The following is an 18,118-nucleotide window of genomic DNA, read 5'->3' on the forward strand; positions in this document are numbered from 1 at the left end:
GTTAGACTTGTGGATCCTAAAAGACCTAAATTAGGTGTGAAAGCTGCCACTTGTGCTTTTCTTGGATATGCAACAAATAGTACAGCTTATAGATTTTTTGATATTGAAAACAAAATAATTTTTGAATCAAGTGATGCAATTTTTCATAAAGAAAAATTTCCTTTTAAATCTAAAAATGGTGGGGGTCAAAATTATCAAGAAAATATTTTATTTGAAACCGGTTCCTCTACTCCTCTTTTACAAAACTAAGATACTGTAGTTTTTGAAACTAGGAGTAAAAGAGCCAGATTAGAAAAAGATTTTGACCTTGATTATCATATTTTTAATGTAGAGGAAACTCCATTAACTTTATAAGAAGCTTTGGCATCTCCTGACTCTGTTTTTTGGAACGAGGCTGTAAATGATGAGATGGAATCATTATTATCCAATAAAACTTAGGTATCAGTAGATTTACCACCAGGTTGTAAAACTATTGGCTGTAAATGGGTTTTGAGAAAAAAAACTTAAACCGGATGGAACTATTGATAAATATAAAGCAAGACTTGTTGCAAAAGGTTTTAAACAACAAGCAGATCTTGACTTTTTTGATACATTTTCTCCGGTTACTAGAGTTACATCCATTAGATTATTAATTGCAGTGGCTGCAATTCATTATCTAAAAATTCATCAAATGGATGTTAAAACAACCTTTTTAAATGGAGATCTGGGTGAAGAAATCTATATGGATCAACCTGAGGGTTTTGTGGAACCCGGTCAAGAAGGCAAAGTGTGCAAGCTAGTTAAATCCCAATATGGCTTAAAACAGGCCCCTAAACAGTGGCATGAGAAATTTGATTCCTGCATGATTGAGAATGGCTATAAAACGAATGAATGTGATAAATGCATCTACTATACATCTGAAGAAAATTCACATGTCATTATTAGGCTCTATGTGGATGATTTACTTATATTTGGCTCTAATTTGCATATCATCGTGGAAACTAAAAATATGCTTAGTAGCCATTTTGATATAAAAGATCTTGGTGAGGCTAATTATATTATGGGAATGAAAATTACCAAAACTTGTGATGGTATATTTCTTGATCAGTCGCATTATGTTGAGAAAATTTTGAGAAAATATAATTTTTATAAGTGCAAGCATGTTCTTACTCCTTTTGATCCTCATGTGCGTTTATTTCCTATTGAAAATGATGAGAATGCAATTAATCAAAAGGAATATGCTAGTATGATTGGTAGCTTGCGTTATGCGACTGACTGTACTAGACCTGACATTGCCTATACAATTGGAGTACTTAGCAGGTTTACTAGCAAGCTTGGCAGTGATCACTGGCTAGCCATTGAGCGAATTATGAAATATTTATCTGGTATCATAAAATATGGCTTGTTTTATAATAAGTATCCTACAGTACTTGAACGTTACAGTGATGCCGATTGGAATACCTTGTCAGGTGATTCATTATCTATCACTGGTTACTTATTTACATTGGGAGGTGGTGCTATAAGTTGGAAATCGAAAAAAAAACCATTATTGCTAATTCAACAATGGAGGCTGAGCTTATTGCTTTAGCTACAGCTAGTGAAGAAGCAAATTGGTTGAGAGATTTGTTAAATGAAATCTCTTGTCAGTAAAAACCAATTCCACCTATATTAATTCATTGTGATAACACCGCAGCAATTGGTCGAGTTAATAATCGTTATTATAACGGTAAATCTAGACCTATCAGAAGAAAACATAGTACTGTGAGATCTTATATGAATAATGGCATCATAAATGTGGATTATATTAAATCTGGTGATAATCTTGCATATCCATTAACTAAAGCCTTAGCAAGTGATAGAGTCTGGAATACATCGAGGGGGATGGGATTGAAGCCCATTGAATATAGTAGGAGCCATGTATGAGGATACTCAACCTAGGGACCAGAGATCCTGTAACTGGGTTCAATGAGAAAAACGATCATATGATGGCCGTGAGAAATGCACTAAAGTGCATTTATCCTGTAACGTTGTAGAGGTTGAGTTATTAAAAAAACTCTTAATGAATTTCTGTAGCTCTTATTGAGTGGGGTGTCATAGTTACAAGAGCACCCTTGACAGAATTCACCTATGTGAGTGTGGTAGTGGGGCCGCTACCTATGAGATTTGGGCTAATTCTCAAACACACTCACGAATCCTGGGATCGCACAAGGCCGTAATGTGTTGGCTCTTAAAGCTCATGTGAACACCTAGAATATTATGTGTGTGCAATAATTATTTATTTCCTTTAAGTAGTCATAGTTCAATGCTGTGCATACTATTGGCTCTGGAGTAGATATTATTGTTTCACTAATGGAGGTTCAATGCAGAGCACACCTACCATGATGCATAATATCCTTATTTGCCTAATAATCTCAGTTTTTGTTACCTATAATATTAAAATAGGTGGGGGAATGTTAGCAGGTATTTTAATATTATAATGTGTTATAGATTATATTATGTGATTGGGCTCCAAATAAATTAACTTGTTAATCTTTTCTTTTCCTCCAAGAAAACTTGCCCACCAAGTTTCCAAGACAAGTCTTCCAAGTCTTCCAAGTCTTCTTCTCAAGTCTTCCAAGGAAATTGCTCACCAATTTCCTTTCCTATTCTTATCCACTAAGTGTCTTCTCCTCCAAGCCTCTTGCCTAACAAGTTTCATGTTCTATAAATTATTCTAACTTCTTATCTTGGAGGTGAGAAGAAGTTTTGGTTGCTTTATTATGTTTTGTGTGAGATTATTAGGCAAATATAAATGTAACGCCCTCAAAATAATAACAATAAACCCATCAGATAAAACATGCATTTACATTTAAACTAACTGCATTCCTTTCATTCATTAGAATTCCAAGACATAAGTATTACATGTTAACCTCATAATAAAATGCCCTACGGGCTTACAGCTTTCCAAGTTAACACTTGGTTACAACAAAGAGTTCTAACTCGTTTACACATTAAGCCCTTGGCTTGAAATTACATGTAATACATCAAAAGTAAAACGACAAAACTATGCCCGCCACTAGCCTCCCAGCTATGTCCTTGGAGGTGGCATGCTTCCTGCACCTGAAAATGATATTCCCATATAGGGTGAGCCACAGCCCAGTAGAAATACACTAAACCAACCATGGACAATGCCTAAAACATTAGCAATTGATAGTTGGTCAACACTGATACAGTCACATAAATAACATATTTATGTCAACGACTTACAAGTCCCAATTACTTTTCATTTTCCTTTTAACAACAGATAAGCATACTAGCTCTATCATCATTTCCACAGATATGTATAAAAAACTATATCTCACATTCTCAACAGATATGTATATCAACAATATCCACAGATAAGCATACAAGCTGTATCCACACTTCACAAAGATAAGCATATGAGCTCTATCTTCACTTCTCTAGACAAGCATATGAGCTCTGTCTACGGAGTTCATCCCCTATCTCCTCCCAATACCTATCCGGTTTAGAGGTACATCCCCTATCTTCCCCTAAACCGCGGAGTACATCCCCTATCTCCTCCTCTACACATAACGTATATAAACACATTGGTTCTATATACCATCACACAATACACACAATTAATGTATTCTATCAACAGTCAAGTTCCATGACACGTTCCATTGATTAGTTTCCGTTTACCTAATCATCATGCATTGTCTACAACAATCTCGACTATCCTCCACCGATAGCCCAAAGCAGTTATTTCTAAAACAGAAAATAAATGCACAAATGGATATTCAATCAACATTTCATTTCCTCATTTCCTACCAATTAATTATCCCAATTAATTAAACAATATAATTAGGCCATTTTCCATAATTACCATTTCAACCCTTAGGTTCCATTTTCATCAATGATTCAACAATCATTCTATTTTTCTATGCCAAACATGCATCTAGGTTTATGATGAGTAAAACCCCAACTTTTGTAAAATTACACAAAAGCCCCAAACTTTCACAAATTTACCAAACCAAGCCCAACATCTCAAAATACCAAAATTTAAAGACAAAACCCATAGAGAGGAGTAGGTTATCCCTACCTCAAATTCGGAGCTCCAAGGGAGAAGAAGACAAAACTCAACGTGCTCCAAAACTCGAGATTTTCAGATTAAAATGAAGCCCTCGACGATCAACAACTTTTTTGTAAAGGCCAAAGGTGAGTAAATCACTCCTACTAGATCAAAACCTAGAGAGAAGGTAGAGTCTAGAGTGAGAGGCTCAACAATGGTGATTTTGGAAAAGTAAGAGAGAGAAGAGAAAGTGAAAAAGTGATTTAAAGAGTCACAAATTCGGGACTTTAACCCAGGTCTCCGCTCGAGCGTAAAACACCCCGCTCGAGCGGCCACTCACAAACTTCCGCTCGAGCGGCCAACCTCCCGCTCGAGCGCAGAATGCACTCGCCCAGCACTTTTGCAGAACCAGGCCTCCGCTCGAGCTCCCAACCCTACGCTCGAGCTCACAACACTGCACAACAAGATACTGGATGGATGTAATCTACGCTCGAGCGCCAACACCTCCGCTCGAGCGTACAGGCCAAAAATCTGGGCAACTAGTTTTGGTTTCTAAACTCAACCAACCTGTAACAAACCCGCTCAACACATCCTATAACTCAAATACAAAGTAAGAAAGGATGTAAACAAGATAATAAACAACTACCAACATCCACGGACACATGTCCGGATCACTATACAACAAGGGTAAACCCGGGATCGCTATAATAAAAGGGTGTATGTAATAAAGCTTTAGGTTTAACCAATTGTGTAGTATTGGTGAACCATACGATGTAGTCAGGCTGTTGTATCTTGGGGGGTATAAGTCATGGTTTTTTCTGCTGCACCGATGTGAGGCTTTGTCTAACCGCAGAGGGCTTGAATCTCTTTAAAGAAAGTGAATTTCCCGTGCCTCAGCCCTTACAATAGTTATTGTAATTTTTATTATTTGTACTTTCTGGTGTTTTATTTGTAATTATCACCAACATATCTATAATTGTTAATATATATATATATATATATATATATATATGCATCTGTAAGGTAAGGACAAAAAAGAAAGTAGAGAGCAAGACGTTTCTAGCTGCCCCTCATTGCTCCATTTTCTTTCTCTCTAAATGGCTTTGTGGGTTAGTAGCAGTTTTGAACAACTAGTGATTGTGATGATTGTTCTTGTTCTTGTTCATCATCACCATCTAGCAAATGGAAATGCAAATGAAAATATAGAGAACAGGGTAGGTGGGTGTGACTTGTTCCAGGGGAGTTGGGTGAAAGATATATCGAACCCTCCTCATTACAATGCAACCACATGTCCTTTCATCGAGAAAGAGTTCAACTAATAGAACAATGGCCGCCCTGATCACAACTACCTCTATTATTGCTGGCACCCCACTTCCTGCGATTTACCAAGGTACCCATCCCCATCCATCCCCATTTCTTCTATTATCCTTCTTTCTTAGTGGTACTTACGTAAAGGTCCTAATAGGCACTACTACAAAAATGCTTAAAGACCACACTTAAAGAAATTAAAACATGACATTTTTAATGAAAGTGTGATTAAAAAAATCAAATTAGTATTTCATTTGTGTGATTTGATTAACTGATTCTTGTGCATTGTAGAGTTCAAACGAACACTGCAATTACTTCAAGTTCGCAGATGATGACGATGACGACATTACCTCCACAATCCGTTCCAATGCTGGACCTCAGACAGCTATAAGAACAGAAGAAATTAATGATCTAAGGAGAAGGCTTGGTAAGATGAACAATGCAATTCATGAGCATGGTAGAAGGCTTCAAAGGATGGAGAAGATTTTCAAGGCAATGACTTATGTCATTATATTTTGTGTACTTTTGTACTTTATTATCTAAATGACTCAGTTGTAAGGTGTTGGACAATGTTATGAATGTAATCAATACTTGTTTTGTATTTTGTTGTTTGTGCTTAGCACCTGGAAGTATGTAGCTTGATCATGGAGTGTTCATGGGAATGGGTTGCTGAGAACATGATTTAAAAATCTATATGTGATGGTTGGTTAATTGATGATCTTGGTTAACAGTGTGTATAATGTGTATAATGTGCACATTTTTTTGATTTCTATTGAGATGAATATTTCTTATGTGCATGTGTTATTTATGTACTGGTTGACAGACTGAAAGATGAATATTGAGATGAATATTTCTTAAGAAATTATTGATCTCATTTTTATTGAATGCAGCTACAAAAGATGCTGAATGTAACTACAAATTATTGATCTCATATTTATCCTTGTTCAAATCCTTGCATTTAAGAAATCTGTTGGCTTTCTACTTTGGTAACACATACACACAAGTTTCTATTTTTGAATGAGAAGCATTGTGTCTAACATACAGACATAAATAAAAGGGAGACTATTGGCTTTCTACTTTGGTAACACATACACACATGTTTCTTTTTTGAATGAGAAGCATTGTGTAGAACATAGACATAAATAAAAGGGAGACTGTTGGGAAGAAAGAAAGAAAAACAGCCTATGAATGGCCTATGTTCAAGTCAACAAATTCTATCAATTCCACCAATTTTCAATTCAACAAAAAAAAAAAAAAAAATGGGAAGAAATAAAGAAACGCAGCCCATGAATGGTCTATGTTCAAGTCAACAAGTTCAAGGACCTTGAATTCACTCAACAAATTCCACCAAGCATTGTGTTCAACCTGTAATTCAATTCAACCTAAAATGGAACATCCACCAATTCCATCAATTTTCAAATGAAGCCAAACAATCTGAAGTTTACAAATGAAATTCACGTACAATTGGCACTTTGAAACTAAAAAAAAATAAAAAAAATGGGACATTCGGATCCCCATCAATGTTCAAGTCAACAAATTTTGATGATACGATCGAACTTTGACTGCTAATATTGTTAATCATTCCAGCTTGAGTATGGGATGTAGTTCCAATGTTGTCCCCCATTGTGCTAACCAGTGCCTGTAAAAATAAAGTAAATATTACAAAAAAAATTCCACAAACATATTCACCAATATAAAATTTAATTTGTCACAAGAATACATTCAACACGTATCGGAACATACATATTGTCTTGTGTGGCATCCATACAAGGCAAATAGTAAGGTTGATTTTGCGGCACCTTATCATGAAATAGTAACAAAATGGCCTTAGTAATTTGAAGAACTAAAATATCAAGCCACAACAAAAAAAGTGCAATATATTAAGTCCGTTTAACACATACCAGTACATACATATTGTCTTCTATGGCATCCATAGAAGGAAAATAGTAAGGTTGATTTGCTGGCACCTTATGATGAAATAGTAACACAAGTTAATTAGTAATTTGAAGCAATAAAATTAAAATCCAAAAAAAAAAAAAACACAAAACAACCTTCATATTTAACACATACCGGTTCATACATAGTGTGTTGCACGCCTCCCGTACAAGGAAAGCTCAACTTACGAGGTTCACCTTGACGCACCTTGCGACCCTATAGTGCAAGACATTGATGAATATTTTAAGTTTAACAAATTATGAAATATACATATGTAGTGCAGAATGAAACATGTACTTATACCGGATTAGCCTTCTTATTCTTTCCCTTCAACCGATTCACTATTGCATCAACCTTGCTAACCTTCCGTTTCATACATGGACGACCTCTTTGGCGAGTGACCAAAGGACTGAGTACCTTGCGAGTCATGCTTTCCTTTGCTGTATTGATACGAGGAGGATTTTTTGGTGAAGTATGGGAATGTGGTAAAGTACTACTTGAAGGTGGTAAAGTACTAGTTCATGGCACATTACTCGCACTACCTGATTGAACTGTTCTCACTTCATCCTTGATTTTCATCAACCCAAATTGAATCACTTTGTGTTTACCATCATCATTGGTAGCAAGTTCTGGGATCTCATCCAACGTGTTGTGATAGTTATCATGCAACTTTGGATGTAGAGCAGGCCCAAAGTTAGTATATGTGGTTGGAATGCATGTGTACCCTCTTTCCAAGTCTTTTCTCCATCTCGAAACAATGTATTTATTTGGCACCTCATAAATGGATCTCTCAATGAGCACACAAAGTGAATGGGCACACATAATACCTCTAAACTCAAACAATCGACACATACATTGGAGCTCACATTCAGTTGAATTGAAGTACACAACAAATTCCACTTTCTTTATCCCCTCACCCAGAAGAACACCCTCCCTCACATGATAAGTACAAATTACTCCCTCCTCTTTGATAAGATTTGCACGACAGTACACTAGATGCTTCATTTTTACTTGATCTTTTTTAAATTTTGAATTAGTGTAAACTGCACAAAATTGCTTCTCAAAACGATACACCGTTAAGCAATCATACAATTTGTTACGAGACTTAAAATCTGCTTTTGTCTCCTTCTCCACCTTACTTCTCAAGGCATTGTCATACTGCTCAACAAATTGCTTTAAGGTTGTCTTGGAGTTCACATATCCATCAAAGAATGCATTCATACTCTCACTTCATTGTGTAGTTGACATGCCAGCCCAAAATATGTCTTTAACATAGCCAGGAATCCACCTATGTCACTCATGGTATAATACCCCCAACCACTCGTTATCATTCAGATTGAATTTTGCAATCATTACTTCCCAGTATTCCTCAAATTCATCTTTTGTGAATGAATCATAAACTGCATTACTCAAAGCAACCTTTATGGACTTATATTGTGACCATCTTCATCAAGGTCAATTGCCGAATTGAAGTTCGAATTTTGTTGTTTCATTTTATGAAAATAAAATGTAACTGATTCGGCGTCTCCTACCCCAAGTCTCAATCTTCTAGCATTTTGAATATGATTCCTTGCATCTTGTTCATCAAATGTTAATGCCTCATATGCCCCCGCTTCAATAACCATGGAATGAAAATTCCTAGCCACCCCAATCCCTACTGCATCGTTAACTTCTAGTCTCCTCTTCATTGGAGTTAGAATCCTCTTATTCATTGCAAAATGCAGTGAGTCAGTCGGAATCAAATCATGAGTGTGCTCAAGCACAACTGTGGTTAACTTATATCTTCCATCTTTTTGTAGACTAGCTCTTACCCTTGCTTTATAATCAATTTTTGATGACAAAGATGGTTTGAGGGGATTTACTTCTGATCTTTTTGTTCTATTCTGTGCCTGAGTACATTAAATTCCAAAGTACTTTACTTCCCCATCCCTTGTTACATTTTGTGTTCTATAAGCTATAGCAAATCCCAGTTGTTTCGCATATTTTGCATAAAATGTGTATACTTCTTACTTTGAGAAAAAATACATCCCCTTCTTTGGTTCGTCAACATCACCACTCTCATTAAATTCAACATTGTTATTTTATTCTTCAACTTCCTCACTCACATTGAATGAATTATTGTGTGAATCAATATCTATTGTAGCTTCAAAGTGAAATAGAGTAGATATTAAGAGAGTTAGTAGAGACAAAGCACTGATTGCCTCTACCACCATTCTTATCACACAACAAGCAACATTATAAGGAAGCAAGATACAGGTTCATTTTTACACTTCCATTGCAAACTGAAAAAAAAAATTTATTCTTTCTAAGCACAGATACATGGGACAGGGGGGTGATTTTAATGGTCTCAAATGAGAATTTTATTTTAAAAGTAACATAATTGTCTAATCTAAAATGAAAAATTTGAAATTATTTAACATAAAGTTCACTACATAAATTTTCAGTCATTTGTCATGGATTAATTAATGAGTTATAAAAATTTAAAAACATAAGCTCTAACAGATTTTTACACACACAATGTTCCTTATTAACAGTGAAGTTCACTGCATAAATTTTCAGTCATTTGTCATGGATTAATCAATGAGTTATGAAAATTTAAAAACATAAGCTGTAACAGATTTTTGCACACACAATGTTCCTTATTAATAGTGAAGTTCACTACATAAATTTTCAGTCATTTGTCATGGATTAATCAATGAGTTATGAAAATTTAAAAATATAGGCTCTAATAGATTTTTGCACGCACAATGTTCCTTATTAACAGAATATTCAACATATTTCATCAACAATGTGTGCAAAAATCATATGAATATGACCAGCAGATTTTTAATTATTTTTAATCATATAAGTATGACCAGCAGATTTTTAATTATTCACTACATGTTTTATCCTCTTAATTCAAAACAAAACCAACTAATGAGTCAAGGAGATGAATCATAAGCAGATTTTTGAATATTTCCACACAACAGATTTTTGCAGAGTTCAATGCGAAATCCTAAATTCAAAACAAAACCAACTAATGGGTCAAGAAGATGAATCATAAGCAGCATGAATCAAGGAGCAGCGACGACAGCTTTCGGCACACACACCAACAGCGGCAGCACCTTTCGCACACATGGTAGCAGCGGCAACACTCGTCGGTACTAGTAGAAGCAGCAGCAGCCTCGTCAGCGACATTCTTTCACACACACAGCCTCGTCGGCGCTAATGGGTCTTCTCTCTCTCACTCTCTTTACTCTGTTCTTTTTTCTTTTTTTTATTTGAAATGAAATGTGCTGAGTTCTGTTTGTAACAGGGATGACCTGTACAAAGAAATGATGTGGGTGTACAAAGAAGTCGGGCCTTTTGAGCCTCAATATTTCGAGCTACGAAATGGAGCTACTTTTTGAAATAACATCCACCATTATGGAGGAATAATGAACATTTTGAAAATATGATGCTATGATACATTTAGAGGTACCGTACATTAAGTTATGAGCTTATATGATTTTATGTCATAACCAATATCATATTAGTCATAACTACTATCATATTAACTCATAACTTAATTATATTCAGTTATTTATTTATACCATATTACCTTATAACCAGGTCATAACTAAATTATTTAAATAATCTAACTCTCAAATAGGCAACCGGTGTAGCCGGTTACAAGGGGGAACAAAATTGAATCAGTCATGTTTGGCCCTCTTGTTGGCTCTTCTCTTCCCTCTTCTCTTCCGCCATAGCCAAAGCTTCCGAGGACCACCGCCTCGTCGGCGATCAAGGCTTCAGCCATGTTGACATCTTCTTCACAAGCTCTCACTCTCTGGACGTCTCCACCATGGGTTTGTGAGCAAAGGCCTAGTCATCATCTTTTCCCTTCCCTTCCATTTGAATCGAATTTTTTTGAGAACTCTTTTCCGTAGTTCTTTGTTGCTAACTCTAAGCCTCATCTAAATGTGTCATTGGTGCTTTGATTTCAAAACCCTAACCCTTATTGAATATCTGTTATTAATTTTTTTTATCAGTCAAAATTAATATCTATAGCCACCCAAGATAGTTATGCCATTGGGGCTTTGATTTCAAAACCGAAACCATAAAGAATGAATATCTGATATTTGTTCTCATCCAAAATTAACATCAGTTCTCAATGATATTCACATTCCTTTAATTGCTTTCACTTTGCTCTAGCATTGTATATCCATTATTTTTTTTCTTATTTTTGTACCAAAGCGAAAAATCTAAAGGAGGTTTTTATTTTTATTTTTACATTGAAAATTTTTATATATAAAAAAAAATTCTTTGCTTGTAAGTTACAAAATTACGTTGCTAAGTTTATATATATATATATGTATTTTTTTTTTTAAAGTTTGGCATATCCAATTTTTTATTAGATACATATAAAGTAAAAAATCTAGACAAATAAAACAAACACTTATTTTAACAAAGTAATGTGTAAAAGAAAATTTATAGTAAAATAATATAAGCTAATTGGTGTTCCACTACAACTGATCGTTTCTGTAAACAGTGCTCCAGGTTTGCTATTTGATCTGCCTCTACAATAGCTCCTTTCGTTGTTGAGAAGTAATGGGCAAGTCGTTTCAAACAAAAATATATAGACTCATGATTTTCTATCTCACCATGTGTGCACAACCAGATAGCCAGGTGTTCCAAATTCCATACTATGTTCATCTTTGTATTTTAATTTGAGATAGCCAGACAATCTGGTATGTTGATAGCTGCTTCCATGTCTTACAAGTTGTGTCGGTGTGTGGTTTCTATGTTGTTCTTTTTCTTTAATTTAATTTATGTGTAAATTGTGCACACCACCTGTTTGTTAATATGTCCCCGAAAATAGAAAATAGAAAATATGTTGGTGTCTCAACCATGAATAAAGAGGCATTCTAACTACCAGCCACCAAAATTAACAGCAAATCATCTTCGTTGGAACAAGTTGCATAACACAATGATTTTTATGTTCAAAACAAACAAGTGAAAATAAATTTTTTATCATTCCGTGATGTGGTTCATTGAAGAAAGGATTATTTAATTACATAGCTGGAAGTAATACCACATCTACCATAAGATATTTCATTTCCTCAAGTGGATTTAATCAGAAAAAATGTAAAACATTCATTCTACTGGTAGATTCCAATACCTTGTGTAGTGTAAGGCCTTATTTTGATAAATTAATATGGCAAATAGACCGCCTATAAAACATAGATAAATCCCCATCAATCACAGCTCTTTCAAACAGAATTTCATGCCAATTAACAAAATGAAACTAGGACCAAATTAACAGAATTTCAAGAGGTGAAGGCATACTAAGACGGGTAGTTTAGAGACCAAATTGGTTGAAGATGGTAAGGTTGCTGCAGATTCAGTCAGTCAACTCCCGGGTAAGGTTCATTCACTTCTTCGAAAAATCCAATGTCAAGTTTTCATTGGGTAGTTATTTGAATAAAGGAAATAGCTCTTCCCGCTTAACTTGCATTTTTGGAAACTCTGTTAGTTACAGGGAAGTTTTTTTTTTTTTTTCTTATTTTCAACGTCAAAGTAACAGCTTGATAAACATTGTTCTTTTTTAATTGCTTTCCCCATCAATCACAGCTCTTTCAAACAGAATTTCATGCCAATTAACAAAATGAAACTAGGACCAAATTAACAGAATTTCAAGAGGTGAAGGCATACTAAGACGGGTAGTTTAGAGACCAAATTGGTTGAAGATGGTAAGGTTGTTGCAGATTCAGTCAGTCAACTCCCGGGTAAGGTTCATTCACTTCTTCGAAAAATCCAATGTCAAGTTTTCATTGGGTAGTTATTTGAATAAAGGAAATAGCTCTTCCCGCTTAACTTGCATTTTTGGAAACTCTGTTAGTTACAGGGAAGTTTTTTTTTTTTTGTTTCTTATTTTCAACGTCAAAGTAACAGCTTGATAAACATTGTTCTTTTTTAATTGTTTTACTTTTCATATGATGTAAATTGTTATTATTTTGTCTCTTTTGTGTTTTTTGTTCTTGGTTTTCTTGTCCTATATTGTTTCAGATGGTTAAGATGTGAAATAATTTTCTCTTGTTTTCTTTAATACATTTGAGGAGTTCATTATTTTCATCGGTGGGACCATATTCATCTTTGTGTCATTCTTTATTCTTTTGTGACCCAAAAATTAATTGGGATTGAAATGTTTAGGGATTAGGAATTATATTTCGAAGAATATGAAAATAGCAGTAGCAAGAATTATTTGGACCAACTCAGGAATGCATCAGAAATTAGAAATATTGTTTCTTCATTACATTTGTGAGTTTATCTTAATTTTCTGAGCATACACCATCAAGTCGAATAACTGATTGATAGGATCTTAATTTTGTGGGCATTCTACTCATTATACTTGATAGAGCTAAATCTCAGAGCCATTTTCCTATCAAGTATGGCATTGATGGCTTGGATGGGAGTTTGATGATTAGCAACTATTTGCAATTTATTATTGAAAATAATGATTGATGTGAGATAATATGCTTGATGCCTTGTGTGACTTGATCATAATGAGATGGTTGATTGTTGGCCACTGGCAGAGTTTATGCCATGTTCTTGTGTTGGTATACTTTAGGTAAAAAAAATCTTTCCTCCATGTTTCAGGCCCTTTGAGTTTGAGGTCTGGTAATTGTAAGGAAATAGAAATGTGTATCTAGCATATAAGGCCTATGCTAAAGTATGCATTTAGTTGCTTAAGTTGTTGTTATGCTCTTAAAGATTAAGAAGATGGTGCTTAGGAGGGATAAATTTAAGATGTGAAAACTGTGATCTTTGTGCATTTGCTTTGCCAAATTGGGAACTATTAATGCATCAGTTATCATTGACCAGATGAGTTTTGTTTATTGGTTTTGGAGGGTCTGGTTTGATTGAACTTTAAATGAGCTTAAACAACAGATTAGGCAATGTGTCGTTACAGATTAGGCGGTGTGCTTTTCACCCAAGCTTGTTCCTCAAGTCATGAGATATTAAGAGGTGTAAATTGTTCAATTTCTTTGCTGCAAATTACTCTCTAGTTTATCAAAGAAATTGTTCAATTTCTTACAATGAATGTTCGTTTGAGTGTTGTATCTTCCTTTATTCTGTAGTTTGCATTTGGGCTGAACTCTGTATGCATTTTTCTTTCACAAACCAACTGCAAATCCAAACAATCTGGTATGTAATTGTTTGGTTTGCTGTTTCTTTGTCTTCTATGGAGATGTTACTTGATTTCTATGCTTCTGTATTAGATTGATGCTTGTTATTGCCCCAATTCTATTTAATATTTGGCTCAGCCTATGTATTGTCTTTGTTTTGTTGTTTTGCTACAATTTTATCTTTTGCTCACCATGTGTTTGATAATATGCCCAAACCAATAATAACATACTTTCATTGATCACTTACTATTATCGATTACGAAAAACAACTTATTTTTTATTAGTTTGTTTTCCTTGCCTGCAATATTTCGTACCACTCTTAATCAACAATACGATTTCATTGGATTTTCCCTTTTGGTTCAAAATAAACCTTTATTAATTACTTAATCTAATCAATACAATGACTACGCTTAGTGTTTCTTGTAGAGGTGGGCCTACTTTAAATGCCTAGGCCAAGTCTAACAAAATTGTGCAGGTACTCTAAGACCGAACCCCACTATTCTCGTCTCTTTGGAGTTTTTAATATCTTCTCTATTTTTATTATGTGTGGGGTGCTTCTATTTATACCCGAAAAACAATTCTTCACACCTCCCATTTAACCATGTACACTCAAGTTTAGAAACACTTAGGGTATGTTTGGTTTGGTTTTGAGAGAGTAGTTTTAAAAGATTGTTTTGGGGAGAGAGTTTAGGAATTTTTTTGGTTTGTTTGGTTGTGTATTTTGAAAGTAGTTTTGGAGTTTGGGAGTTTGGAATGATTTGATATTTTGTTGTAATTAAGTAGATGTGTGTGAGAGAAAAAGTGATTGAGAATGAGAGAGGAGAGAGAAAAAATGATTGATTGATATGTAAGAGAGAGAAAGTGATTTTGGAAATTGTTTTGGAAAAATTACAAACCAAACAAATTTTTTAAATTTTTTTCCCCCAAAATCACTCTACAAAGCCAAACCAAACATACCCTTAACCTTTATATATCATTTTTATTTTTCAGTGAATATATTTTTTAATATTTTAATAACAATTTAAATGTTTTTTCTAAAAAAAATATGTTCAGTTTAAAAAACAAAATCTTCATTTTAGCATGAATACAATCAATATAACTTACACTTTGATGGTTCCAATTGGCAGATCAAAATTACCAAAAGAGAATGAAGATTTGCAAACTTGTAGGCACATGTTATGACGTGTTAGGTACTAACCTTGATTTCTTAGCAGTTCACATACTGTTTCTTTACTCCAAACCTGTCATTGTTACTCACTAAACTCAACACAAACTTAATTCCATACCTATTGTCATCAGCTACAACAAAATCCAACCCCTTAAATTGAACAAAAGAAAGGCCATGGCTCAAAGCTCATCTGAAAGCAACTGAAATTTTGATAGAGTGAATAATATGTTTACATGGACAATAGATTTGACATTATGGACATGAAAGCAAACGTATGTTGCTCATTTTTTAACTTTGTTCATCACTGTTTTTTTTTTATTTTTTATTTTTTAAGGTATTTCCATTATGTTTTGCAAGTTACAATTGGCTATTGTTTTCTATTGTTGATTGAACTTAGAAATTTGTAAATGACAGTTTCATTTTAACCTTTATTGCCTAAGCTGTATATCCTGTATTAGATTGTGGATATTCTTTGCGTTGAGTATGGATATCTTAACCTCCGTGTTTGCTTCTTCTTTTCCTGATGTATATTTGTAGCTGATTGATGGATACTAGATACATTCAATAATTCATTTTTCAGTCAGTGTCATTACTTTCCATTAGAAGCTGAATGCTAGAAACAAATAGAAGCAAGAGAGGGACAAACTTGATTTTGTCATACTTCAAATTTTATTTTTTCACTTTAGCTTCCAATTATAGATATTATATTACTTCTTTTAGGTTTTTGCGAATGCGCATTAGGTATGAATTGCAGTATAGAAAAATGTGTACGATACTATGTCTATATTTATTAAGCTATATCTTGGAAAGAATTGAGAACTCTTTTAAACTTGGCATCCAAAGCCTGCTTTACAAATCTTCATGGAATCACTTTACAGTTGCAAAGCGCAATCATCTAAATGTTAAAGTACAATGAAGTGCAATCAAAGAGAGAGAAGCTCCATAACCAAGTTGAAGATGTAAAACACTCGTCAGTTTTTTCTTTTACACTCAATTACATGTTTACATGTTAATGAGATATGACTTGAAGCTACTAAGCATAGCTGTTGAATAAACTTCTTGTTGGTTTTGCTAAGCACACTGTTATATTGGCTCTTCTGTTGACTTGTAGGAAAAGACGAGATTCGAAACCAATTCTCGATTTTGAATGTAGAGCCTAATTTCCGTTTATGAAAACTTGTCTGTAAAAAACTCTTTTTTTTTAACCGGTTGACACAGTAAAATGGTCAAACGACATTAGATGTCAACGAAACTTGACACATACAACTAACTAGGCACAAATGACTTGTAGGAAAAGACGAGACTCGAAACCAATTCTCGGTTTTGAATCTGGAGCTTAATTTTCATTTGTGAAAACTTGTCCTTGAGATACTCTTTTTTCGAATCGGTTGACACACTAAAATGGTCAAATGGCGTCGGATGTCAATGAAACTTGACACACACGACTAACTAGGCACAAATGACTTGTCGGAAAAGACAGGACCTGGCCTCTTGACATTGATTATGTGTTCTTTGTTTTGTGTGACCTATATTGCCTTTTTGTTGTTGTTAATCTCACATCTATTTCATGTCTACTAGCATGAACTACTAGGGATTGCTATGTCTATGTTTAAGCACAATTATTTGGCTAGATTTTTTGTTTTGTGTTTATTCCATTATTGTTAAATTGTAGCGGAATGTGTTCAATCAATACCTGATTTTAATAGTATTATCATTATTTTACGATATAATTAAAGTTTCTTTGGATAGTTCATGTATATCAATAGTCCAATTGGCGGAGGGACTTCTTATTAGTAACAATCCGTTGTGTGACATTAATGGAGTTCCAATTAGGCCCGAATGTTGCAAAATCTTTGACTTAAAAGCGAAAAAAGCCGAATGCTGGTTTGGAAACACCATCCCGAGGTCCAAGAACAATTGGAGAAGCTGTTGGAAGATACATTATGTGGTGCTCGATTCATGTATATGTTACAATCTTACTTATTTATTTATTTTTTGAAATAATATCAAATATTTTACAATTTTTGTAAGCTTGGAATTAATTATATTGTAAATAATTTTTTTTTTGTTTTTGTTTTTGCAAATGCTACCCTTTTGAGTACGTGATGATATCTTCACATATCGATATTGGAGCTTACTGTTGGTACTAAAGCAAGCTATAATATATATGTTTTTTTATTTGTACTATCTATACTTTTGTTGTTTTAGATAAAAATTTGAGTTCTTGAATTATCAAAAATTATTAACATTGTTGGAGGATGTTTTATATATTTTTGTAAAGAATGTTTGGTTGACACTATATTGTTACAGGGTACATATATATTATTTGTATCAGTAGTGATTGGTACCACTAAACCACCACTAAGAAGAAAAAAAAAAAAAAAAAAAAACAAGGCACAACAACACTGTGGCAGTGGGTGGGGCCCACTGCCACATCATTAGTGCCACCACTAATTAGTGGTCTCAAGTATTTTTGTTATTCGTATATATGATTTTGTTTTTTTCTTTGTTTTTGTTTTTGTTTTTGTT

General features: G+C 34.2%; 2 protein-coding genes across 2 annotated transcripts in view; both read right to left on the minus strand.

The window, feature by feature from the left end:
- Positions 1-7,792: 7,792 nt before the first annotated feature.
- LOC145798301 (protein FAR-RED IMPAIRED RESPONSE 1-like) lies at positions 7,793-8,494 on the minus strand. Its single transcript, XM_082885812.1, has one exon. The coding sequence runs from the start codon at positions 8,492-8,494 to the stop codon at positions 7,793-7,795; it is 702 nt and encodes a 233-aa protein (XP_082741938.1).
- A 200-nt stretch (positions 8,495-8,694) lies between these two features.
- The window catches only part of LOC145798302 (uncharacterized), a 51,923-nt gene continuing 42,499 nt past the window's right edge, over positions 8,695-18,118 (minus strand). The window contains exon 4 of the mRNA XM_082885813.1: positions 8,695-9,162. Coding sequence (XP_082741939.1) covers positions 8,695-9,162 — 468 coding nt within the window. The remainder of the gene's footprint in view (positions 9,163-18,118) is intronic.

This window comes from Camellia sinensis, chromosome 8, assembly GCF_055761805.1.
Source record: "Camellia sinensis isolate YWXY chromosome 8, ASM5576180v1, whole genome shotgun sequence".
Lineage (NCBI taxonomy): Eukaryota > Viridiplantae > Streptophyta > Magnoliopsida > Ericales > Theaceae > Camellia > Camellia sinensis.